Source organism: Buteo buteo, chromosome 14 (assembly GCF_964188355.1).
Source record: "Buteo buteo chromosome 14, bButBut1.hap1.1, whole genome shotgun sequence".
Lineage (NCBI taxonomy): Eukaryota > Metazoa > Chordata > Aves > Accipitriformes > Accipitridae > Buteo > Buteo buteo.
Window position 1 is genome coordinate 4,500,703 of NC_134184.1, and position 26,917 is coordinate 4,527,619.

General features: G+C 41.5%; 1 protein-coding gene across 4 annotated transcripts in view; it reads right to left on the reverse strand.

Annotated features, from left to right (window-relative positions):
* Nucleotides 1-489: 489 nt before the first annotated feature.
* CLYBL (citramalyl-CoA lyase) overlaps nt 490-26,917 on the reverse strand; it is a 175,235-nt gene continuing 148,807 nt past the window's right edge. Inside the window, exons 5-10 of one of the 4 annotated variants that reach the window (XM_075045918.1) lie at nt 25,397-25,498; nt 23,481-23,574; nt 21,890-22,057; nt 16,649-16,773; nt 1,077-1,176; nt 490-948 (exon numbers count right to left, since the gene is read on the reverse strand). In XM_075045918.1, coding sequence (XP_074902019.1) covers nt 1,081-1,176; nt 16,649-16,773; nt 21,890-22,057; nt 23,481-23,574; nt 25,397-25,498 — 585 coding nt within the window. In that variant the 3' untranslated portion in view covers nt 490-948; nt 1,077-1,080. Of the gene's footprint in view, nt 1,177-14,527; nt 15,732-16,648; nt 16,774-21,889; nt 22,058-23,480; nt 23,575-25,396; nt 25,499-26,917 lie in introns of those variants that run through there. The other 3 variants (XM_075045917.1, XM_075045922.1, XM_075045921.1) reach the window with 3 other exon arrangements.

Sequence of the window (26,917 nt, forward strand, 5' to 3'; positions counted from 1 at the left end):
AGTGCAGCAGCATTGCTGCTGTGTAGGTCATGAAAAGGTTGGTGCATAGTTTAAAACTTCCCATTCTGTTAATTTCTTAAAGAACAGTCGTTCATAGTCTGAGCACAAAAGCTCATGATTTAATGAGGAACAGAAACAAAATCTCTGATTGTTGGTGTTTCAAACTTCATTGGAGTCCTCTGGCAACCACAAGTTGATCCTCTGCAGCTTCAATACCCTTTAGCCCTCCATATAAGAGTACATGCTGAATAGAGGACAATGCCTGGTTGTTATGTTTATTTACCCTTACTACAAGCTGGGTTAACCTCTTCAAAACAGCTTTACTAAGCCCGTTAACCACACGGCCCACATGACCTGTAGCCGTATCCCTAATGTGATGTAAATCTGACTCGAGACCATATGCACAAGTTCTGCTGCATTGTGTCTCCGAAAACTACAAGTTTATTGCCGTCCAACCCTTCCCGGGCTGGACGCTTCCAGGAGGAAACGCTCTGAATAGCGACCGTTTAAAAAAAGAAAAAGAAAGTCAAGAGTCCCGCGTTGTCGGAGCAATATTTTTAATGGCTGTTGCACGTTTATGGGGGGGGGGGGGAGAATGCGAAGCCCGTACGAGGTGATGATTTTCATCGCAATTATTTCAACTGGTGTGTAATTATTCGAGGCTTTGCCCATTCTGACGGGAGTTCTGCACCGGAGCAGGAAGAAGCGTAGATACAAATAGAAGGAATTGACTCGGTTTTCATCTGCTCTTTTAAGAGAGCTCACAGCTTACGTTTTGCCTTTTTCCTTGAGTGAAGTCATAATCCCGCATTCGTAGTAATTATCGTGATGTCACACAGTTGGTGATGTAACTTCGTTGCAGGCTATGAGTAGTGCATGGGCCGTGCAGGAGAGAGCAGTGGTTTGAGTCGGGAATAGTTTTAGTAATTAGCAATTCTGGCAAGCAAACTATGAGAGATGGAGAAAATGGAAGTGAATTTCTACTTAAGCTTGACGTCTTTAATTTTTTTCCCCCCAAGTATTATAGTCATCTTTTAAAACAGCTACTGGGGCCCCATGGCGAGAGCTTCATTTACCAGCTCATTTTTTCTTGATGGCTGTGGCAAGCGTAACAATGTTCTGTGCCTGCTTCAGTAATGGCATGTCGATCATGCTCCCGTGGAAAGTAAACGCTCCCTGGAAAAGAGAGAATATAAACTTCCTGAGAGGACCTCTGGAAATCGTAGTCAGCTTGTCTTTTTCTTTAAAAAGACATCCATTCGCCAAGAAACATCAGCTGCCACAGGAATCCTGAAGCAGTTGTAGGAGACAAAACTAACCGAGACAGGGCAAATGCATTTAAAGAAATGCAGTGGGCGCTGAGGGCTCCAAAGAGGAGGCAAAAAAGAGAGAGAAAAGAGAAGCCCAGTGTGCAGCCTGCCCGTTTCAGCCTCTCTAGCTGGCAAACGTCGAGGGCCGAGAGCAGCGAGGCCGTGCGTGCCGGACACCGTGCCGGGGGGGCAGCTCTGCTCCCCGTGTCCGGCATCAGCCTCCGGCACCGGGGCTGTGCCGCAGGGGCAGGACGAAAATGTCTGCGGACGGAGGGCAAAGCCAGAAGCGTTATCTTTGTCAAGAAACAGCAATAGGCATTTTGGGGGGGGGTTCAGGGAAGTTTTCCTGACTTGGGGGTGTGTTGAGGTTGAGCTGCTGCACCTCTCCATCAGGTCTCTGGTGCTAAAGATGGGTTGGGCCTCTGCTTAGAGCCAGGGGCTGGGATGAAAGCTGAAAAAACAAGTGGCTGGCGCGATAATATTGCCTAAATCTGCTCTGGAGCCAAGGCGAAGCCCACCTGAGCTCTGCGTATCGGGAATTTCCCCGAGCGGATGTGGAACTAGCCGGTGTGCCTCAGCGGTGGCCATCTGAGAGCCAGGGCAGGTTTCAAAAAGTCACTCTGTATTTCCAGGGATTTTGTCCTGGTACCATGGTGACAAGTTTAAAATAACTAACTATGAATCGTAGTTAACTCTTCAACAGAAGACACGTGTTTTATATAGGGCCAAACCTGACTTATTCCTTTGGGCGCTTTAATCCACGTATGTGTTGCTGAGGTAGGATTTCAAAGACAGAACACTGTGCATCAAGACACGCCAAAGCTCAGTAGACAAAAAAAAAAACAAAAAACCAAACTGATTTGTAATTCTGACAGTACTTCAACACGTTCTTGAAAAAACCAAATACAAAGACGCAATCCCTTCCCTGAAGAATTCAGAATTGCGGGCCCGGCCCCAGCGTTGCGTAGGGCGTCCCTGTGAAGCACTGTGCACCCTTTTAACGTCCTGCTGCAATCGATCGGGGATCACAGGCTGGCCTTTGATTTGACAGTGAGCGAGGCTAACCAAGAACAGGGTAAGAATGATAGCGGCATGTGTGCCTGTGCATGCCTAGCGAGAGAAATGCAGAGGAGAACAAGCTGTTTATTGCTTTCTGGTTTTCATGTAAGGCTTGATGATCATTAAATAAGAGGACTTTAGTAAGTAAAGTGAAAATATAACCCATTTACAAAAATGTTTAGGAAATGCGTTGCACCAGTGACAGATCTAGTTTGACTAAAGCAGTGCTAATTGAATACTAAATCACATTCTAGAACAGTTAAGACAAAATTCCACCTTAAACAGTCATCTAATACAAATCAATATTGTTGTGTGGAAGAACAGGCTATATTAAAGCCATTAAATACCTAATAGTTAAAACTATTATTTTATTCAAGGTAGGATTTCCTACTATAGCTCGCAGTATTTTAGGTGGGTTTGGTGAATAATGGGACTGACAGATATTCAAGGGCAGATGCTTCAGATTGAGTTTCTTGTTTACAGAGCAATCAATCAACCCTACGTTACCCCAACAACAACAACATTATTATTACTGTTATTATTATTAATAATAATACACAATTTTTTGCCTTGGCTACAACTCAGCCATTTTCACTTATACTTTTAAACCTTTACAGAAAATGCAGCCTCAAACTGTTCCATTTATTAACTGTTGTGAAAATAAATTGGGAACTAAGTAAACATCTTATGACATAGGACTTCTTCAGAATAATTCAGGTCTACGCTGTGATCTCAAACTGCAAGATACATTTTTTTCACTGTAAGAAAAACATGTTTTCATTGTGTCTGTTTTTCTATAGGCATTCAGTCAAATAATAGCTATTGCTTAAAAGAGGAATCTGCATGTGGGATGAGAGTGATAAGTAGAGAGATGTTAAGGTCTGGAATCATCCTCCCTAGTTCTGTGAAATGGCTGACTTAGGAGCACAGTTATCCTAAGTACCTGCAATAGTTTGCAGAAAGAGATGGGCATCTAGGAATGACAATTCTGATCTCTGGTGATCCGAATCGTGATCGGGAGGGTCTTATCCCTTCCACCGACTGTACATGGGATGCTTCGAAGCCAGGTACCTCTGCAGGTGCCTAAGTTGGAGCATGATGAATCTGGGCCAGGACGTCTTTTTTAGAAAGCAGGAGTTAATTAAACAGCATGCCTGGCCTCTCTTCATTAAAATAACATGTTTAGAAAGGAAACCAGGATAACGGGGTGTGTGTGGACACACGAACACTGAACTGCTTGAGATCGGCCGTACGTTCTCTTCTTGTCAGTGTGCAGCTGTAGTTTGGGTTGCTAAGAATTTCAATTCTTGAAGGAAAAAAAAATGCTTTTTTTTTCTAACAGCAAAGAGTAACATGAAGAAGTTGGCTTCTGTGCCTGTTCACTCTGAGGCTTATTTTCTCCCTGCTAATTTGCAGTGTTGAGGTAAAGTCCAGAAAAAGAAATGGATTTTAATGCCATGGAATATACTCTATTCACTGCCTCTCTTTCCACCCACAGGTTTCAACAGATAGGAAATACCAGTAATTATAGCTTTGTCCCCATGCTCTCTTTTCCAATTCTGCTAGATGAAATTTGCCTTTAGCATTCTTTTCATTTTCTCTCGCATGAATATAAAGAAAACAAGACTTTCCAGAAACACCATTTGCTTTGATAGCATTCATCTGGGGATTAATTTAGTCATAGATCTAAATTTTCTTGTTGGCTAATTTTCTCAACGATCTCACGCTTCCAGCCTGTACTTAGACTTCCAGTAGTTCAACAGTGGCACCAACGGTCTGTTCTTAAGGAAGCCTGCAGCGCGAACGGGAGCGACGGCGGGCGCGTGGTGCGAGGCTGGGGGTTGCATCCGTCGCGTTCGGTGGCTGTGGTTCTCGCTCGCCAGGTAACCGTATAAATCATTCAGCGGGAGCCTTTTCAGAAACTTGTAAAAGGACCCCAAAACATGTCAGACCTGCCCTGGGAAGAGCCAGGCCCTCCAGGTAAAGGCTGACGGAGGAGCAGCCGGGAGGCAGAGCCGCAGCCGGCGGGTGACGATGCACGGGTGCAAGTAATGAGAAGCCGAGGGGGGATGAAGGACAACTGCGGCGCTCACCGGGCAGCAGGCTGGACGTGCAGCCCTTCCGAGGAACGGGTGGCTCTGTGGGCCAAAGGCATTGCCCCCGCTTTAAGCGATGCAGCACATCATTCTGCTGTCCTTAGCCGGCGCCGTCCTTCTTGCGGCAACACCGCGGACGTGCTGAGGGAGAAGCGCGGTGAGGAAGAGGGTGACGTTGGCACTCCCCGTGCGGGAGGGTATGGGAGCTGCGGAGGAGGCACAACACGGGGTGGTGGTTGGATTTGCACAACCTTTGGCTTCCCTCAGCCTGCTCACTGTACGCCTCAGCCAGGGCAGACTAGCAGCAACGAAGAAAGCGAACAGGCGGCATTTTGCTTTGGGTCATCATGCAGACTGGCTAAGGGTCCTTCCCAGTTGACTGACAAGCAAGGAAAGACCCAAAGGTGTTTCCTTCTGGATAGCTCTGGGAGAGCAGAGCAACACGGCGGTGGCAGACCCATCTAGCTCCAATTCTCTCCGCCTGGCCCTTGCAGCTGCCCACAGAGCCCACCACGTCGTCATTTCCCCATCGCTGTCTCTTGTATCAGACCACCTTCTCCGGCCTGAACGACGCAGGACCGGTACTGTGCAATTTGCTGCATCCCCCAGGAACCACGTAGTATTTGAATGCGATAAATTCACAATGACATTTAAGGTTCTGTTAAAACAGTAGTAACATTTTTAAAAACGTTAACAGCTATTTATGCAAGATGCAGGCCATGCTGAGTGAGGTCTTAACAGCTCTACTTTGAATTTCAATATGTCCTAAAGTGCTTTGGGAATGGAACAGAGAAGGCTTTTGGCAAATACAGAAAACAGCTGGAAGGGAATCAAAATTATAGAAAGCTGCTAGGGTGTTGGTTTTTTTTTTTTTTTTTTTCAGAAGGGAACAGCAAAAAATGATAGTCTTGGAAAAAAAGAGAATTGAGCGTGGTCAGCCCCAAGGGATACAAAGAGCCAGCCTACAGACAGGCAAAGCGATAAGGCAGAGTTGAGAGAGAACAGTCATTTTCACAGGTCAGGAGCTGAAGATACAGGCTCATGAAAAAGGGGGGAAAATCAAGTTGTGCAGTAGGAGTAATTAATGCAGTGAATTTCCAGGTGGCTGTGGGGAGACCGAAGAGATGCAGAACCAAACTTTATAACCCACCAGTTTGGCAGAGCTTACGCTTGTACCTTAGGAACCGCTTTTTGGATAAATGCAGCCACTACAAAAACCGACCCAGATCTAGCCAAGTTCAGCACGTAATTGAGGGTTCGTCTTTGACAATGTAGAAGACAGCCCTGGCCATGTGTTGCCATGGATCTTGGACATGGCTCTTGTCATATCTATATGTCATCCTAAAAGATTTCCTTTACCTATAAGGAATGACATGTATCAAGTTGCAGAGAGTCTCAGCATTGGTCTGTTATTTGCCACGGCCAAAAGATGAACACGTTAATGCAGTGTTTCCTGGAACATGAAGGCCTCCTCTTTTTGTGTGTCTATGCGTGCCAGTATCCAGGAACATTTGCTCTGTGAAACTTTTGGGAGTAGTTAGGAGCTTGGTAAATCTATACGACCATCTCATAAACAGAGTATATTTTTTTTATGGCAAGAAGCATTTTACCTTTCTAGAAGGTAAATGGATGGGATTCAGAGCCCCTGATTTCTGTGTCATCTGGGGATCAATGTGTTCTGGCGGAACCAGGAAAGGGGAAGAAATGATACAGCCAGTTCTCTTGCTAGTGTTTATCATTGTGTTGACTTTGCAACAGGCGATGGACAGGAGGATCACAAGTGAGGTACCCTTCATATTCTTCCACAAGATCAGGAAAAGTAAAGTTTCATACTTCTTTATCTGTCCTGAAACCTTTTTATATAATATGCAACGTTACGTGGGGTTTTACTCCCACCATCTTTTATTTCCTTATGTACCACTGGGTTACCAAGAGAAACAAGCAGGCTAAAAATATCATGATACAGAACATTTAAGGTGCCTCATAGTCATGTGACAGTTCTCTCTGAGCTGTGGATTAAAGTACATGAGTTAATTAAAGTAAAATAATAATTGTTCTGGGACATGTGGGACAGTGATCAGATGAGCTAGTCCCCTTTGGTTGACAAGATGGAAGAATTAGATGTACTTCTGCACCTGGGAATGCTTGTGGCTTTTTCCTCCGTCTGTGGTTATCTGTGCCTCCATCCACGTCCATCCCAATGACTGCAATGAACTCACTAAGAGGGTCACTGCAGACCCTCAGTTCTTTCACCACTGGAATCTATTAATCACCTGTACTGGTACCGAATGTGAGGACTGGCTTTCCTAAGGCATAGCAAGTATATACATTTTGAAGTACCAAATAAGCCCTATAAGTTCTAAAAAGTCTACCAGCTTCCTGTTCGATGGCAGATGAGACTCCAGACATGAGCACGGGTTGTGAGGACTCTGTGCTCTGCTGTTGTTATTAATTACCTCGATCATTGACAAGCCTTTGCTAATAAACCTTTGATTTGATGCCCTGTTCTACCAGTTCTCATCATACATGTAGCCAACAACTTTAACTCCCCCGTGACAGTGGCCAGGACTTTCTTAAAGATATTTATAAAGACTACATTAAGCCTGTGGCTTGTCTACAGTAGAAAGAAAAAAAAAAGTCTTGCATCAGATGAAAGAACATAGCCAATAGTGCTATATTCATTTGTTGTGTGTGTCAACCTACGGGCTGTCCTGGGCCACTATGTAGAGACAGCCAACTTTTTCAAAAGCAGTTTACTTTGGGAATCTAGTCAGGCAATTTAGATGGTAGGCTTGGAGGTGCTAGGGGATCCTGGTGAGCAATAAGGCTTTGGCATGGGGGAGACTCTGGGTACCCAGGCCAGTGGAAGAACAGGAAAAGCAAGCCAAGGTCATGTTCCATGAAACTGCAATACGGACAAGACAGCACCTGCTGCTGAATTTTGAATTAAGTACAGGCCTAAGATAGGGGTTATCTAATGCTTATGGCATTGCCAAAAAAAAAAATCTCTGCCACTAGTTAGGTGACTGTTGCTCAGAAGACAAGCAAACTCATGAGTGAGGGCAGGTCCTGTGATGGCACTCTGCTGTCACAGGGTTAGAAATACTGCCCCACTGATGAAGATTTGGTTTTCTTCAATTACTTTTCTCAACAGTTTAGCTAGCAACACTTTCCTTTGCAGACCAAATGCCTGCAGTGAGCGTGTGGCAGTCGGGTTATCTCCTTGTCCTACTCGGCTGCCTTCTAAGGGATGAGCATCTAGGAGCTAGGGGAAATGGGTGTCGGGGGACCAGTGAGCCAGCCGCCCTTCTCTCCTCCACCCCTGTCATCGTTAGGAGATGTGGTGAATCAAACAGAGCTCCCATACTGCTCTGGTAACATGGGCCAAAGGCTGTGTGTGAATACAGCCATTGTCTAAATAAGTAATTATGTACGTCCCCTTCCAAGCCCTGTGACCGGTATCAGCACTCGCGGGCAGATGCCAGGCTAAATGGAAACGAGCAGAATGGGCAATGCCAGCTGGCCAGTGCAAACCTTGCGTACCTCCCACAAGGGGAGATGGAGAACCAGTATAGACAAGCATCCTCAAGTCCACAGATGCAAGAAATCTTTGATCCACAGTTATCTGAGAAACATTAGTTCTTTCCATGGTAATCCAGTGGCTCACCCACCTCTAAACCCTGAAGGTCTAGTTATGACTTTTTGGAGACCACAAAATATATGGAATAAACGCACTAAAATCTGCTTGGATCTGAGAACATTGTCTCTAATCCTGCACAATATTAACAAGGAAATAAGAGTGTTGCATTCTGGAAGAAGGGCAGATTTGCTCTTCTGAGGAGGGAAGGAAGCAGGTGGATGGCAAAGGGTTCCCCCTAAAAGCATGGCATTCACGGAGATAATTCCCCTGGGATTAAATGAAAACACACACTGTTTAAGTGACCCCCTGCAGAGGAAATTTGGAAATCTTTGCTTTGGGGCTTAAAAAGAATGCTTGGATTTGCTTACAGGTAATGAACAAAAGAGAAGAGAGTCCTGGTCGCAGCAAATGGCATTGGGTCTGTGCCTGGGGGAGGAGTGATTATCCTGACTACAAAGGAATGACTTTCCCTTGAAACAGAAGGTTGAAACCATATTTTTGGGGAAGTCAAGAGTAGGAAATAAGCTAACAGCTGTGATGGTGCTGAATGCAGGTTTAATTAATTTTTTTTTCTCCTGCAAGTTGTAGCCAAAGAGCCATCATAAAGAGCTGGGTCATGATTCAACCTTTTAGTGATGAACTTCCGAAGGTTAGTGAGCTGCTAGGAGGTGTTCAGTGATATCTGGGTCAACTGAGCACGTTTTTCAGGCTATAACAAGATAATATCTCGCACTCCTCTCTGCTCAGGCCTGTCCTGCCTCCAGTTCAGGCTGACATACAGGTCTTGGCCCCCTTTTAGCATCTTTGCAGTAGGTAGGAAATTCTCAAATAACTAGTGTAGTCACATATGAGAAACTGAAGACTCCACGCACAGCAAGCTATACAAACAGAGCTTTTTGGGTTACATATTTCTGCATCCTCTCCTTTGAACCCTTTGACATTCGCCCCTTTTCTGTAGCAACATTACGGGAGAAAAGACACTTACACACAAAATCTTTGGGGAAAAGAAATGATCCCTGAAAAGGTTTGTCGAAAATGTCTTTTTTTGCAAGAGGAGATGCTCAGTGGGTCTCTGTGATCTGTTGAAGGAAGGGATTGATGGGGAGGGAATTTTGCAAAGTATCAGCACCAGCAAGTTTTTGTAGCCATTTTGTTGAGATGAAGAAAAGGTTAAATATCACTCCCTTTTGTTTCTTTTCACCAGTGTAAACTTCTGCCAGAGCAGAAGCAGTTAGTTGGTTCAGAGGATAAATTAGTTTGTAATGCCAGAAGCAGTCCTGTTTGTATGAGATAGGCTTCTACCTCTAGGAGCAGATGGAAGGACACAAAAGGTCAAGAAAGAAAGAGCACAACAACATGAAATGGAGATTAATTTTTACTTCAAATAACTGCCTAGCAGCAGTACAAGAACTCCAACAGAAAAAGCCCTTTCTAAAGCTCAACAGGTAGGAAGGACTTTGTGATCCCTCAAGTCCACAGTGGAGCAGGAAAGGTGAAGAACAGGGACCTACAAGGCCCTTTACTTCTCCTCCGCCTGACGTTATCATTCCCAGCCCACGGATAAGGGTCTAGTCCTGCTGTGTGAGCCAGACAAGCTGTTTTTCCCTCTTACAGCCCCCAAGCTGCCTGAACCACTGGGGACAGCCATTTAGGCTGGGATGGGCCAGGGGATCCTGCTTGGTCCAGCTCCAGAAACTCCTTCAAGCCACCAAAGTCTCACCGAGCAAACACCCTGTTTAGGATCCCTGAATGAAAGGCAGACATGAGGGGTTTTATTGCTGCCTTTACGTTTTCTTTCGTTTCCTTCTCATTGTGGTGGTTGCCTTCTTGCGTGCTCCTCTAGAGTAGGAAAGAATAAAATTAAAGAATCAGAAGAAAAGTCCTAGAAATCAGGACTCTTCTCCACTGGTTTCCATCCTCCGTCTTATAATGTATCGGGAACGGAAGAATCCTAGAGAGCACACTTGCTGCTGCCAAGCAGATCTTTATTTTATAGCACAAAAGCAGCTTCCTGGACAAACATCCTATCCAACCCTGCATTTTTTTCCCTTAGAGAGCATCATAGTTACTATATGGAAAAATGAAAAGTAACTAATATTAAGACTTCAGTATCCTCAGATGCCCTTAATTAAGTAATTTAGAATTAACTTGAGGTTTATAGTCATGGAAGCAATTTATTAAATATAGACTAGAAAATTTCATCTGGAAGTAAATGACTACACAAAAGGCATTTGATGTTGAAGGGGAAGGTAGCTATAAAATACAATGTAGGTGAGAAAAGTAAATACAGTGAGGCTCGTTCTGTCAGCGAGAATGGAATCACCATTACTTTTGTAGTCTATATTTTCTCTAATTTCAGATTCATTTTCTGAATAGGTTCGAACAGCCATTTTTTACTGCCATTCTCTATTTCAACTGATGGAGCTTTTGCAGACAGCTTCTCCAGGTCCCTGGAAATGCCAGCTAGCACAGAGAGGAGTGAAGAGGCAGCAAGACCGCTGCTACTTAAATTAACTGAAACAATATTTTGGCTGTACAGGCTTCTGAATTCCCTCAGTAAGCCTTAAAAAGAGCCATCTGGTCAGAACATTACATCTCTGGTTAGATCCCGCTTTGGAAATTGAAACGATGCTCGTGAGCGCTCGTTAATGCTTTTTAAAGAGGAATTTGGGAGGTGGGTAGTTGCCTCGGTGGGTTGCTTGGTGCAGAGCAGGTTGGGTTTTTTTTTGGCATGACGGTGGGCAGGTGTCTGCAGCGACGGGGGTCTCCCCACCTGCAAAAAAAGCATCGCCGGCATCGGGAGCGCGCTGGCATGGCACGGCCCTTCCAAAAGCAAGGGCACTCACCCTGTCTTGCCGAGACCCCGCACAGCACCTCCTTGAGCCGACAAGGACAGAGGGCTTGTGCCTTGCTGCGGAGGGACGCGGAGGGGTGCCGTGCCATGCCATGCCGTGCCGTGCCGTGCCGTGCCATGCCATGCCATGCCCTCTGCAAGGTCTGTGTCCCCTGGGACCGCAGCCGACTCCTTCGGGAGCTACTGCCGGGTGGAAAGGGTACGGAGGGGCACAGCGTCCGTCCTTCTGCTCCCGGTTTGCGGAGAAACTTCTCCCCGCGGGAAATGTCAAAGCGCCATCCGAGTCCCTCTCCCTCCGCGTTTTGGACACAGGTCTTTAATGAGTGGAGGAAAACAGATTAAGAGCCACTGAATGCCTGCTGGGGAGTGGGGGGGTGGGGTGGGGGGAGTTGGCAAGAACATGTTTTGTATGAGTTTCTGCCCTGCTTAGGAGCTTTTGCAGCCCCGCGTAGTAAAATCTGTCTCCTTCTCTCCCCACCTGGCATAACTCCCTCAGGACTGATTGCGCCGGTGTAGGAACCAGTATAGCACAAGCAATTAGCTAATACAGCCCCTTCTGCTCTATTGTAAAGGTTCGAAATTTGCCCCCAGATGGATCTTTCTAAGCGAAAAGCCTTCAACTGTGACACAAAACACATTTCTAAAACCTTTTTCAAATAGAAAATAATAAAATTTTCAAATAAAATTGTGTAGAGAGACTTTAAGTACTAATATGAGCTCTCTCGATCTCTATTTATTCATCAATTTTCACATCAAAATTTCACCTGGCCACTTATTAAAAAGATAAACAACCTAACAGCGGCCTATGCTTCAATCCCACCAGCGCGCTCCATCTTTGCATAGAGATGCACCTGAGCCTAACCTTCTTAAGGCCGAACCTCAGAAAAAGGTGGCAATTTATCACAACCCCTCGAATCCCCCACTCTGCAGCCTGAGGAATATACATTGCCTAATTAACATAAATGACAGCGAATGCCCTGCGTCCTCCTGCAACCCAGAGTGCACAGAGGGTACCCGGCGCTGCCGACGTCGCCCCGGGATGGGATCCCGCTTAGTTGGTGGCACCTCAAAGCTCTGCCTGCGGTTTGTCCCGGGCGAGGGGAGCCAGGCTGTTTCTGTACCCCCAGCTTCACGTCAGAGCCCCGAGGTATAAGCGCGATATAATCCCCGTGGGCTGATGGGGTCCCGCACCGCCCCGTGCCGGAGGGATGCTCCAGCGCATCCCTCCCGGGAGGCAGCCCGGAGGAGCCTGCTGCCCCCCGGGGCACGGTCCCGCTCTCCCAGAGGGCTGGATTGGGATGGGATGGATCCCTCGTGGCTGGGTCCATACATGGAAAGCCCTCCCGGGGGGTTGTGGCACTGCCGGGAGAGGGAGGGCAGCCGGGAGAGACCTCCCCGGGAGGCGGTGGGAGCTGGATCTGGCCCAAGCATGAGGGCGCATCGTCTCCAAGATACAGTGGCTTGGGGTAGCTTTTCCTAAACAAAGAGCATTATAAGGGAGCCACTGCTGGAAATTTCCATTCCTTTGTTGGGTAGATGCTGTGTAAATAAATGCATTCCTAAGATTTTTCATAATCCTGGAAAGGTCTGTAAAAGAAACTGTATAGTTTGTCAAATCGCTGGAGTTCATATATATTATTCCTCAGCCGCCGGGAACACGATATACAATGGCACAGAATATAATGCAAGAAACATACGCTAAAGGTCTTCTCAGAAGCACTCTGTGCATTTGTACGTGGCGTGTACAGATATTTCTTCGGTTTTGCCCCATGGGATCTGAAATATTCAACCCATATTACAGCTTAGGTTTGTGAATTACTTACCTTAACTCTAAATAATCCTTACCTGACAGGCGACTTCGGCGGCAGCATTTAGCTATTCCCTGGCTTAATGGGTGGGTGCTTTGAAAGCATTTATTAACTAGTACATGAGATAAATGTCTAAGCGACCTCTTACTTTACTTTTCTGCTTTTTCTTTCTGTCTAAATTTTATTTAAAAACCAGATGACTTGGGAAGATCCTGTTATGATAATGACATTGTGCCTGATGTATTTACAAGTCAAATGGCTCAAACCCACGTTTTCAGTGTGTTACTTTCTTGGCATGTATAAACACTAACTACATATAGAAGAGATTATATTCCTGTATCCAGTGTATTGGTAATGTAAACGCAGGAATTACTCACCTAGTAAAGACTATTGTACCTTCCTTGGTAGAAGTCAGGTATTTTTCTTGAAATAAACTAGTAACTTTTCCCACTAACTCTACCCCCTTGGACTCGGTTAATCTGGATTTACAAGATCACTTCCCTGTTTAATGTGGCACATATACTTCAGAAATTTAGAACAGAAACTGTCCTTTAGAGTACCAGAACAATATTTATTACCCTTCTTTTTCATTTTTGAACATACTCTGACGTTTATCTTATATTTAGACTTTCCCAACAGCTATGCCTGCTTTCTTTAGGATGAATTTTAAAATTTTGAAAGTCATATCCCCTAGTCATGCAATTCTACTGGAAAAATATTGAAATGATATGGAAAAAATACTTTTCTTTTTAAATACTTTTCATTTTTAGATCTCAAAGTTCTAGACAAAAGAGTGCACTTACTTAATAAATAGTTGTATAAAATACAAAATATATTACCGTGTATTTCCTGCATATGCTATTTCTCAGTCAGATTAGAATGTGACACCCCCCCCCCCCCCCCAAACCAACCTAGAAGCCAAATCAAAACAATCCCTCAGACAAGACTATCTCCGTAAGGTAAGCCCAAATGCTTTTGGCTACCTGGTTAGCTCTCTAATTTGCTTTTGCTCAGACACCGCCACAGCATCTCCAATTCCGCAGCGCTCATCTGAGATCCTAATTTTTCCTGACCTCAGTACTCACATTTGGGGGCTACTATGTCAAAGCATTTCAGCCTCCAGGATGAAGTAGCCTGGTTCAGCCTTCTCTCAAAGAAAGATCATTGCGGCAATTGTAGCTCTCAAACTGGAATAGATTATAAAAGCTTATTACTGCATTTTAATATAAAATATTGTTGACTAAGGGCATCAAACTTTTAACCCAATTAATAACAAACTACGATCCCAGAGACTGCAGACCAGTAACTTACCTACCACACAAACAGCCGCACAAATCCCTCACATTTATTTTTTCCAGGCTTTCAACTTTGATTAATAACATGGCAAAACCATGCAAGTCTCGACCGTATTAACCACAGCTATATTTTCAGTCTTACTGACATGAACACTTTAATATAATAAAAGGAAAAGGAAAACAGAAGAGGTGTTTCATTAGGACACGAGGATTACTAAAACCGCTGTGTGGAGTATTTGTCAGGAGGTGGTAGGGGAAGAGTTATTACTTACATTTGAGCATGTTGCTAGGACGCAGAGCAAGAGGATCCCTCAGTGAGATATGTTTGCTTTGGAAAAAAAATTAAGTAATCAGACCGTCCAAGCTCTTCTTACTGACACATTTATAGTACCAAATTGCAAACTCAGTTAAGAAGTTTGGAGCGCTACATGGAAAACTATTTTTCCCATTTTGTTATGAAGCCCGGCAATACGGCGGTGATATAAGATCTAGAAGTTCACATATTAACCTGCCAGTCCTTTTTTATTGACAGACAGCTACATGCAAAAATATATGAAGCATGCAACCTGGTTGGTTAAAAAAATAGCCCAAACCACAAACCCTCAGCAAATCTGTTCTTGCAGCCGATTATAGAAGCTTATAACCTATTTTAAAAGCATTTATTAAAAATAACCAACAAAACCTCAAATCCAAACCCCCCTCCCCCGAATGGCTGATCTTAGCAAGAAACCAGCATTATGTCAGTAAAAGAACAGCTTCAAAACAAATTCAAGGACTAATGCTTGCCTAATATGGAATTCTTCAATATTAAACACGTTTGGCTTCATGACTGTGATACTGGGACTAGAGTTAAATTCAGTCCAGTCTCCTCATTGATTGTCCATATGACAGGGGTATTCCTTAGACGAGTTTCTGACACTAAATTCAGATGAATGAATAGTATTATACACATCATAGACATAAACAATATTTGGCTATGTCGTTTGACTTTTTTCTTTCTGCATCTACCTGCCTACACATTTGCGCCAGCAGTATGTTTATAATGGTGCCTTTTGTAAGGGAGCCAAGCTTTGTAAATCAGAGTAATGGGCAAAACCAGTCGTACATTTTCTATTTCTAAATTGTTTGCATGAAGACATCTACATTTCAAAATTGAGGGAACAGAAGAAAGAGATACAGGCATACAGCATCCTAATAGTGACTCTGAAATAACTGCTCAGGACAGCACCCGAATATCGTAGTCATGGAAGTACTGGAAGCGCCCAGGTACCACAGAGGGGATGCGACAGCCTAGCAAAGAGAAGGGCAGAGCAATAGCAAATACCTTGTCACACTTTTACCCTGAGATGAAAGCATCATTTCTGCTTTGACCATTTTAGCATTTCTAACGCACAACATCTGCAGTATTAGAAATGCAGGGGAACAGGGGAGGCACACACCCCAATCTATTTCTACCCACCAGAAAGTGAAGAAATGTACAGAAAACCTTTATACGGCACCGGAGAAAGTGAGACGCTATGCACAGTCTTATATATCTGAACTTCACTACTGAAGAGATTTGTTTCCCACTTGAACGCCACACAAGCGCACGCGAACCGATCCCGCTCATCTGCGCTCCCCGTTCTGACATCGGGACTTTGCTTCTTAACTAGCCCGGGCTTGGCTGCAACTAAGATAAACATATTTAGCTGCAACTTTTTTTTCTTTCAAAAAGAGGCAAACTGGATTATAGCAAATAACCTTTAAGATAATTAACTGACAATGCCGCAACTAGCATAAAATCTTCCTTCAGGCGACCCCTAATTTAAGTATTACTGGCACAAAGTGGAGACAGATTGTGCATCACCACCGCAATATTTACATAGCAGAAACCCACAGAGCAGGAAACGTGAGACTCAATGATGCACTAAATTAGGAACAATCATATTCTAGTGTTAATTTGCTTTCTCCTCTATCCAAATTTCAGGTCCAGCAATTGGTACAAATGCACATAAAACATTCCCATTTTTAATGATTAAGAACCGCAATCTGCAAGCAGTTCTGCTCAAAAGTAAATTCACTCACTACTAGGGATGTTTGCAGGATCAACCCCCCAAAAGTGAAACAGGTTTACCAACACAGAGATTTTTTAGAAAAGCAAGATTTCCTAATCGGTTTATTTCTTCCCATAAATGATGTCTGCACAAGCAGTCCGAGTCATCTGCCAGGCTACCTGCCTTTCGATTGCAAATATTTTCCTATGACAGCAAGACCGTGATTCTGCAGCATAATGGAGAAGCGGTTTTAATTCACCAATGCTGTAGATATATGCAGGTACTGAAAAGGCTGTGTAATCAAAGAATTAAAGTTAAAACATTTGGGGGGGGTGGCGGAGAAAAAGATAGTGGTCTATTTGTAAATATATTGGGAAGTGACACATTTATAATAAATATACACTCTAGTCTACCCAGATACAGACTTCACGAGCACTACTCTCAGTTACAGCACACTTCATAAGATAAATGCAAAGAGCCATCACTAATCTTTCTAAATCTTAAATACTATTCAAATTTGGTTTCCACTATGGCATATTAACAAAATATTTACCTTGCCTAATCGCTGATGTTCTTCAAAAGCAGAAATCAGTTCTTGTGCCCACTTTATTTTTTCAGGGCTCGGAGAGAACTGTTCCTGGACAACAGCAATTTGGTTGGGGTGAATCACCTGCTTACCTACAAAGAAGATTAATAACACCAGAATCATGCATCGACAAACAGATGTTCAAGCAAAATGTTCCAACCACTTGAGGCTCTCATATGCCTCGCAGACTTTCTTGCTCTTTAACTAATTATTTTACTTGGTTTCTTTTATTTTTTAAACTGAACAACAGGCAGATAGCCTTTTGCCAGATTTTTTTAAGAATAAAAATATCTTGAGCTACGCTTGCATTCAATATCGTTTGAAAGAACCCACGATTCTTTCTCCTCCCTCCCCATTTCAATCCATACATCTTCTCTCAGTCGTTTCAGGTGCAATTGTTTGTCGAGGGCAGTCAATAACACTTAAGTATAATAATAATAATAATCTCTGAATTTAACTATATAAATAACAGCTCCAGCCACTCTTAAAGAAGTTGTATTAAAATGCGTTCAGAAAATGAGATCTGAAGAAGATGGCAAGAGATTTGTAGGACCGAAAAGCTACCAGTCACCTAAGGATCATGCTCTAAATTCTCAGTATTGGCTTAGCATTATAAAATCCTCAACGTTGTTTCAATTGTTGTTGTTGCAATAGTTAGCAGTTGCAGGTAGGTTGCAATATTTATTTAGTCATCGGTATATTAAACAACTGCCAGTAGTGCCCGGAGATTTTATGAAGCACTTTTTTTTAATCCTTTCTTGTATAAACATATGTTAAGAAAATAAAAATAGATGGTGCCTTTTTTTCACTTGAGATTTTCAAACGTGAATAGACAGGCACATAATCCGTTTTAATCTGGTTTGTATTTAGCTACCTTAAAACAAATACATATCTAATTTGTTTGACAGTTTTAAAAGTGTAACATCTGACATTATTAGTTCATTTCTAAGGGAATTTCACAGACCGGTGTGATTTCTGCACTTGGGTTTCAAAGCGTTTTAAGAAAGAGAGGCTACCATAATTCCCAGCTTCCTGCGGAATAAATGACTCGCCTCCCGTGCCAGACAACAAAACTAGTTAGAGGGATGAGCCTGATCCTGCAAACCTGCCGTCAAGTGAGCAGCCTCCCGCACGCCGAGGGTCCCGCAGCCCCGCCGTCCCCCCGCGCGCCGCCGCCTCTCGCGGGAGCGAGATTTTTGCACGCCAGGAAAAAGTTGGAAGGGTCAGGACCCGAGGAGGTTTCCTGCGCACAGCGGCGTCTGCTCCCGTGTTCTCACTGACGGGAAGGCAGCCGTACGCTAGAAATCAGCCCGTCGCTTGGGTCTGAGGAGTCTCACGCGTGACCGCAGACACGCACCTATTTTAAATGAAATCACCACTGTGAAAAACCCGGGATTACTTTTATCGGACTGCAGTGGGTCTGGGTGATAAGCTGGAGCGCAGACAAAATCTGGGGGTGCAGCGGCGCAATCTACTTAGTTTAATGAGCAAAGAAAGAGTGATTTTTTTAGTGTTGTTACGTTTCTTTGCCAAAGAGCCACAAGTAGCTCAATTTTATTTTATATCCAATTAAACAACCTTTAGTTCATGATCTTACGGGCATCCAAATATTCAGCTTGAAATTTCAATGTCTATTTAAAAAATACCTTAAAAATAGGTAAAAGCTTAAAACTCAGTAAGAACTATATTTTTTTTGAAAGAAATTACATGGAGACAGATTTTTCTTAACTAACGTGCTTTACAGTAGGTCTAATCAAAGGTTTTTTAGTCAATTTAATCAAATGTCACCATTAATAAGATTATGATGTTCCTTATTTGTAATACAACAAATTCTGCCTAGCTAAACTACTAATTCTAAAATTGAAGGGTGCACAAATAATTCCTGCAAAATCCTAAGGAGCTTAACTTTCTGGGAAAAATGTAGAATATATTTAAAATTATATTTAAAGTCAGTCTATAATTATAACAAAAATAAAAATACCTATATATGATTTTTTAAAGTGTAAAATGTTTCTGTAAAAAGATTTGCTTTTGATAAAGAGATCTGTAGCAGTAAGCTATACTTTTTATCATTAAAACTCTCCTGAACAATTTACAGAGAATGTAATCTAACTTTTGATTTATAGCACTCAGTTGATTTTTGTCACAGATTATGTATCCAAATAACTGTATAATAGACATAATGCCATGCAGGAATGAAGCAAATATTTTAAACAGAATTGTTGTTATTGACAAGTAACTGAGAGAGTGCAAAATTGGAAGACATTAAAATTTATGACCATGAAATCCTTTTTACAGTACCACTTGATATATCGTGCTTTAAATCAATACCTGTCAAGTCTTTTAGGTAACTGTATGATGGTGTCATTTTAGTCTTCTACAAAAGACTGCAAAAAGAAAGGAAACCTATAGTGTTTCGTATTTATATCTGGTTTCTCAGCATGTAGGACAGGACTTTCTATAATGACTAAGTCAGCTGCTAAAGCTTGCGGCAAGGTTTACTTAATTTTTCACAAAAACATTCCTAAAAATGATGACCATTTATATAGGCAACACTCTGACTTTAAGTCCATGAGTTCTGGTATCGTAAAACTTCTTGCCAGGTGTGTATGTGTGTGTGTGTGTGTATCTATCCCCCCAATATATATATATACAATGTCTATATAAATATACATATAAAACATCTATTAATTTGGCTAGATTACATTTGAAAACATTTGATTTCTTGTAAACACACTCACTGAAGGAAAACCAGACTGCTTTTAAGATAACTGGAAAAGAAAACAGCTACAATAAGCAATGAGGGTCACAATAGTAACTAAATAGCTGGCAAATTCTTTGTTATATTATTTCACTTGTTTAATCTTGAGTGAACATATTTGATTACATTAAGGCCAATTCTACTGGTCTAAATGTGAATACAGCAAAATCTAAGGACATGTAACTTTGCTGAATATTTTGGATTTGCATTAGTTTTGAGCATGATGAATTTGGCCCTATGCGTGCAAGTAAGTGTGTGTTCTCCAGCTAAGAGAGCAATTTGGAAACCTCAGCTCCTTTTAGTACTGTTGATTTCAATGATTTTGATTCTTTGTGAAGAAGTAGCAGGAAGGGATCTTAAATATTTTAAAATAACAAAAATCGCATGTTTTGAACTTGTTATTAAGGTGACATTTCAGTAGTTTATTCTCACGTTATTAGAGGACTGTCAATAGCAAATACGATCTGCAGACTTCTGCTATATACAAGGTCATGGATTAAGCTAAGACCCATTTGTAATTTTCTGTGATGAATATTAAATTGGAAAAGTTAACATGTTTAATTTATATAGTTTTGGAACAAAATGTTTTTGCTTTCAGTTTTGAAATGACATTTTATTTTAATCAAAACAAGCAAGAAAGATTATAAAAACATTAGATAAATTGAAAGCAAAAGAAACAAAGGAACAAGTGAAACATTTTTGATCAACGGCAATTTTTTTTTTTTTACCAAAAATTTTACTTAAACAGATTTTCTTAATATTTTTTTTTTTTTTGGCCACCAAATCAGAAGAGTCAGTATTGCCCCATCTCTAATTATGGTTGGACTGGTTGTCAGGCTGTTTGCTGGATTTTTGAAATGTGTTGATGATAGTTGTGGAAGGGCAGGAGGCAAAGGACAGGAGCTGTGAGTTCACCCTAATGAAGCCTGTAGCTTTTACTGATCTTTACTCCTCGTACGGAAAGGCAAGACACCTCTATGGCCGAATTAGAAATTCACTTTATGCCCTAAATTGCCACATATGACCTTTTTATTTGTCTCCTATCTGGACCCTATCCTGATGTCAGACAACTTCCACCATAAAGTCAGTGGAGCCCAAACCACCGTCAACGTTGTTTATGCTGAGCGTTTCTAAATTCCCTACATTGGCAGCCCGAGTTAAGTATTTAAATACACATTAACCGTTCAAAAAGAGTGCTCTCAATGGCGCTAGGCATCTGCAACTCCATCTTCTGTCAACAGGAGGTTCAGATGCTTAAGTTTCTTCAAAAATCAAGCCTTTCCTTAAGCTAGGAAATCCTGGTCGAGATCAGGTAGCCATCAGCAGGTGCTACCACTCAGGAGCTCTATTATTTTCCCAACTTCAATCGCAGGCGAATGCAGGGTGGAAGTCCACAGGGACGTGGATAATGTAGCTGCGAGGAGCTAACCGTTTTGCCTCTGAAACAAGATCTGGTTTTGCAAATGTTGAAGCTCAACAGACAGTAAGGCAGAGTTTGTGCTGAAGAGCATCGGTTGCTATTCTTTCACGGGCACGTCGAGATCACGTAAAAGAACGCTTGTTTTTTTTTGCTTGGTGCTTTGAGATATCCTATACTGCTAACTGTAAAGATACGGTTTGCTAGCTGGCATCACCAGGACCCATGCCTTTGGTAATAAAACCCTAAGAGATGCACTATGACCGTACGTACATCCTGAACGACGGTCAGAGACAAAAAACGTAAAATGTTCGTCCTCTGTGCTAGAATTCTCTAATGCATGCGTCAAACGGCTGATTTCTATTGCAAACCCCCAATCTTTGGTGGCTGTGCTGTCCCACCAGGGTGTCCGAGTGATCTGGTACACCAATCACAGGGTAACAGGCTGCATCACCGGACTCTGGGGCAAGGAGCCTGCTGCTCTTGCTGTCTGCCAATACCCGTAGGTGTCACCAGCACTTACTGGGAGGGGAGCCAGGAGACGAAAAACAAATCAAAGGAAATAATAAGAAAATAACTTTCCCCTACCAATTAGTATACGAGATTTGCTTCTCAACTCCGTTGCCTAAAAAGTATTTTTTAATAACTGCCGTTTGAAAAAAATAAGAGAACGGGAACCACATATTTTAAAAAGCAATTGTAGAACAGTCATCGCAGAGTACAGTGTTGCCTTTCCCGTGCTCTGTGATGGGAGGAATTACGGCGCAGCCTCTACCCCAACTTCTCTTCAAAAACAGTCACACACTTCATGGGATGCGCTTTTAAAAAGCGGCCTGTGACTTTTCAGGCAAAATTTCCAGACCCAATTTTAAAGGTGCTAATAAACATAGAAGAGCTTGGTATTACTGAGTTTTTCAATAAATGACCTGAAATAAAAATAAAGTTATTTGTCTAAGTGACAGTAAACGTAGCAATATATTTAAGTTGAAGAAGCTATGCATTATTTTGAGACATCGGCAGAAAGCCATACCAGTGAATCCCATTGAAGCACCTTCTCTTGATTGCCTGCGGAGCCCATCTTCATCTCGGAAATCGATGTAAACAAGGTCTACTGCTTGAAGGCCAAATGCCTTTGCTGTGACTATTATTTTTTGCCTGGCATATAGAATATCGTGAGTTTCCTTACTGCTTGTTGCACCTACAAAAACAATGAAAACAAAGAAAAGCTGGCAAGAGTGTTTTAAACCTTTCTATTTTAAATATTTCCTACGTTAAAAAAATGAAAGTTTGAGATTTCATTTAACCAATTTAGAAACCAAAAGAGGGGTGCAAGGCTATATTGTCAAACTGATAGTCTTCTGAGAAAAAAAAAAAGGGGTGCTTTGGAAAAAAAAAAATCTCTCTTTAAACACTAGGTGATAAAATTCAGATTTTGATTTAGTTCATATCAGAAGTTGTAAGCCTGAAGTCTTCAGCAGGTAAGGACTGCTGACTTGGGACTAACATGAAGTAATTATTTGATTATATTATTTACTGTATGTACAGTTAGAAGCATTACAGCAAGAGAAGCTTTACACAAATTGATATACTGGGTACAACTAAATGGTTAAAAAATTCACACTGAGAATAGAATTGCACTTTCCTTGGTTCTGATTCTTGTCACAACTGATGTCCTAAGCTGAATATTTAAGCTTTAGTATTTGGATGAAAAAATGATGGTAGATGACTTCTGAGAAGAAGCGAAAGTATTCATGAGACTTCATGTGCTCAGAGGGCACCAGCTAAGCAACGTGCTCACGTGAAGGCTGGTGTGAAATAATAATAATAATAATGATGATGATGATGATGATAATAATAATAATAACAATAGTAGTAGTAGTAATAATGTGTTCGCTTTCCTCAGGGTCACTATTTAGACACAGTTTTCCAGTTTGTAAGGAATATTTTATTAAAGCAATGCTAATTTTTATATTAACGTACTTATTTTTAATTTAAATGTTGATAGCTCTGCACTTTTATCTTTAAACTGAATCAGATTAATAAGAAGGTAAGCGGCCTCTCATAAAAGAAATTGTGAAATGCTTTTTATTTCTGAGGAAGGCTAATAGTGCTTTCACATGAATGCACAGCTGTATTGACATGGGACATATTCAAAGTAATTTTATAAAAGCAAAATGTAGCAGAGGAGTACTGGTGTATGATGTTAAAATCCTGACTAATAATTGTCTGTAAAACAGTGATGAAGCAGACACTGGAATTTTAGGACTTTTAATGTAGTTCTTAAAAGCATGTGCATGTTTTTTGTGGGTATTATATTTTTAAATAATTTCAGTGACTCAACAGGTTTTGGTTTTTTTTTTCAGTAATATTTGGTACTGCCTGGCAAGAAGCACAAGAAAGTGTCAGTGCCCTGTAACACGCAGGGACCACATTTTAATCTGCCAGTGACACATTCTGCATTGAAAAAAATTAAGGTGAAAAGTGAAAATGTAAAATGCAGAATCAAGTGTCGTCATTACTTTAATTATTGCTGTTGGAAAAGCAATGGCCATAAATCACATCGGGCTTCTCCAGTGCAAATGCCATACGTTAATATTTATAGTAAACACACAGGTAACAACCTATGCTGGCACGGAAATCCTCTCCTCCAAAGACGACTGCGTCCAAATGAAAGCCAACCTGGGATCCTGTTCTCAGTGCTTCTTCACAGACAGCCTTCAAATGAGAACAGAGTATTAATTGCTACAGAAATGCAGGACGCAGAGAGACTGCAGAGGATATTACAGCGACTCAGTGTTACCAAAATCCTTCAGCCTAAAATTGCTCTTATTAAGCAAAGCCATTGTAGGTGCTCGGCTATGCACAGTGCTTTAAAATGACTCAGCAAAAGAGAAAACATTATCCTTCCCTAAGCACCTATATGCTTAGACTGTGTAAATACAGGACATTGTAGTACATTCCCTACCTCCTGGTTGACGTAATGCCTGGGTATTACTGCGATCACTACTTCAGATATTTATGCAACAATATGAAACAAAACATTTGTCAAATACTGCTTAAAAGCAAAGAAAAAGTATTAAATTTTATTTGTCTGACATGTAATATACCCACATGAGAGCAGAAATAAAGATCAGAATCTCTTTTATTAAATAAATAATATGAACGGTTTAAAACAGTTGTAGATTCCTTATAGGATATAAGGATTCCTTATAGGATTGCCAATTTAAAGTCTTCTGCTACATACAACCAAAAACTAAGGAAGTTAAAAATGCAACAAGTGCTGCAGAGAAGTATTAAAATAAAAGCAAGAAAAATTTTGCTGCTGTAGCTATTCTATGAACAAGTGCATTTCCAAAATACTACTATTTTATATCCATGTTGGATAATATTAGTATTTTTTAAGGCTACAGTACGTGGAGAGAGACACGTGGAGAGAGATGTAATTACCAGCTCTACTAATGAGTGTTCTTCCATGGCAGCTGGTGGGACAAGAAATTATTCTTTAACAGAGTGCTCTAAAAGGCAACTCTCCTGCCAACATCAGGAATATTCAAAATTCCACTATAAAATACTGTAGGTGAAGAAAAAACCTCAGCTGGTTTAAAATATGATTTAATTCTGTGTATGCACACCGGACAGGAGCGTGTCTATTTGGTTACTGCTTTATTATGTTCCCAGATAGGTTAGCGTGTGTTGTAAGATAAATGGCTGTATCGAATGAGCAGGCTGCTCGTGAAGCCTGCCGGTACTTCTGGAGGTACTTCAGATGTGTGTGTCCTCAGCTGGTCCGAAACTTTTCCCTTGGAGCTTGGGAGGGGAATGCTGAATTCCTGGTGCATGCACGAGATCTTCTGTTTCATTACCATGCTGCCTCGCCTTTCTGAAAAACCTGGACTTGATAGTAAAGGTTGGGGAGTAATTTATATTAAAATGCACTTTAAAAATAAGATTTGATCTAAAATTACCCTAAAAAAGGGGCACGTTCTTCAGATATTTCATATTTTCAAAGTTAATTATACTTCTAATCTTACCATTAAACACCCCATCATCCACACAAAAAAAGGGTAACATGAAATTTGGTTGTAATGTTATCAGTAGAAACCATTATAAAGATGCCAGGTAAGCAATAGTGAAATGATGATTAATTCTTTTTTTTCTAATTAAATGTTATACAAAAGTTGAGTTTGATAGCTACTAAATAGCAAGTGTATTGCCACAACGTGAGTATTTAAAATCTTTGGAGAAGCCCAGTTCCTACTCCAAGTGTATTAAAAATGATAACAGTAATGCAGAGAGGTTTTGTTATTTGGCATGGACTGTCTGGAACTGTTCTGTCACTGAACTGAATTTTCAATTTATGAAGGCCTTTACAATACAAACATGAGAGTTCAACGTACAAATGTTTTAGGGGATCGAACAATATGTTTAGTATTCTTTAACCTCTCTTCCTTGATGAAACTGGGGGGAGATTGGGGAGTATTCTGCTTATCCTAGTTTGCTGAGATGGCAAAATATGAACACTTCAAGACCTGCTTACCTTAAAATTGAGCAAGCCCACTGCAGTTTCCACAAAGGGGATAAAATTCATTGGTTCTACAAGTGTTCGGTCTTTTAGATGGTGTAAGAATTTGTCTGAAAACTAAAACTAGACAGTATGAGCTATCAGAGAGAAAAAAAAAAAAAGAACAGTGTACATGTATATATAACACATTAGATTTTTACCTGGCTGTAACAACACCCTGCCCCACCCCCAAAACTTATAATTAAAAAAACTAAATCAGCTTTTAACAAGGCCTGCGATTCGAAACCACAGCATTCCCATACATTTCTGAGTTTGGAGGCTGGTTGGGAAAAAAAAAAATAAAAAAAAAAAATCCAGGCTTAGCACCTTTCACCCTGGCTTAGCGAAATGCAAATCCGCGGGCTCTGGAAAACAATGAAGTGCTGCTGTACCTGAGGTCCGGTTTTGTTTCAGGTCCAGCACTGCCATCACTGGAAGCGCTCCCCAGCCTTCTAAGTGGCATCCGTATTATTCATTACGGCACCGTTACCCTTTTGTTCAATAGGCTTTTCTTCATAATTTTTTAGCTTACCTAGGAAGGCCTTAAAAAGGAAGTTTAATTCTTTGAAGACCAAAGCTTGCCAATTTTTTCCATGAGACCAGTTCACAGCTAGCTCTGAGCTGCCAGTGGGGTAGCCCAAATTCCAAAATCTATCATCTGGAAACATACAAAAGCTCTTGCACAGATTTTTCCCCTTTCAAAAGGGGGAAAAAAAAAGGGGGGGGGAAATCCTCAGCCCTATATTGTAAATCTATTATGTCTGTCCAGATCGAGTAATTTGCGCAGAGATAAACATATCGCAGGTAAGGCGAAAATATGTTAGTAAATAAAGACAAAAATAACATATGCATATATTTTAAATTTAAGTAATATTTGACTATTAATGGATATCAAAGGAAAGGGAATTTTAATCATCTCTCCATTCAGTCTCAGTTGGGTAAATCATATCTAAGAGATTTGCATAAATATAAACCATCAAAGACTTTTCATCTTCAAAGGGGGTTTCAAGACCCTATAAGCTTTGTACTGTAATCATCGCAGGTCACAACCCTGCAGGAATAAGGCTGCTATGGCAACATAAAAAACTAATGCTTAAGGCTTAGCATAATATTCTGACTAATAGAAAGGAAACTCATTTTAAAAGCTGGCAGCCTATTTACCAGAAGCTGGATTAGAGGTGTTATTTCCCCTTTTAGCTTCCCCCCACCGCCCCTCCCCAAAAGAAGGAAAATCTAATCACCCAGATCTTGAAAAAAAGCTTTCCAGCAATTTGCAGTAACTTTACAATTAGGCCAAAATAAATCACAGCTTTCTTCCATGAAGAATTCTGCCCTTCCCATCCCTACTTTGCATCGTCACTGTGGCCCTCTTGGTAACTTTTCTTTGGAGAAGAGTATTCCACCCAAAAATGTGCAAGGAGAAAAAAATAATAGTCAATGCAATTCACACGTGCGAGTGTACAGTATGGCAGGTACTATAGTGACAGAAAACAGTAA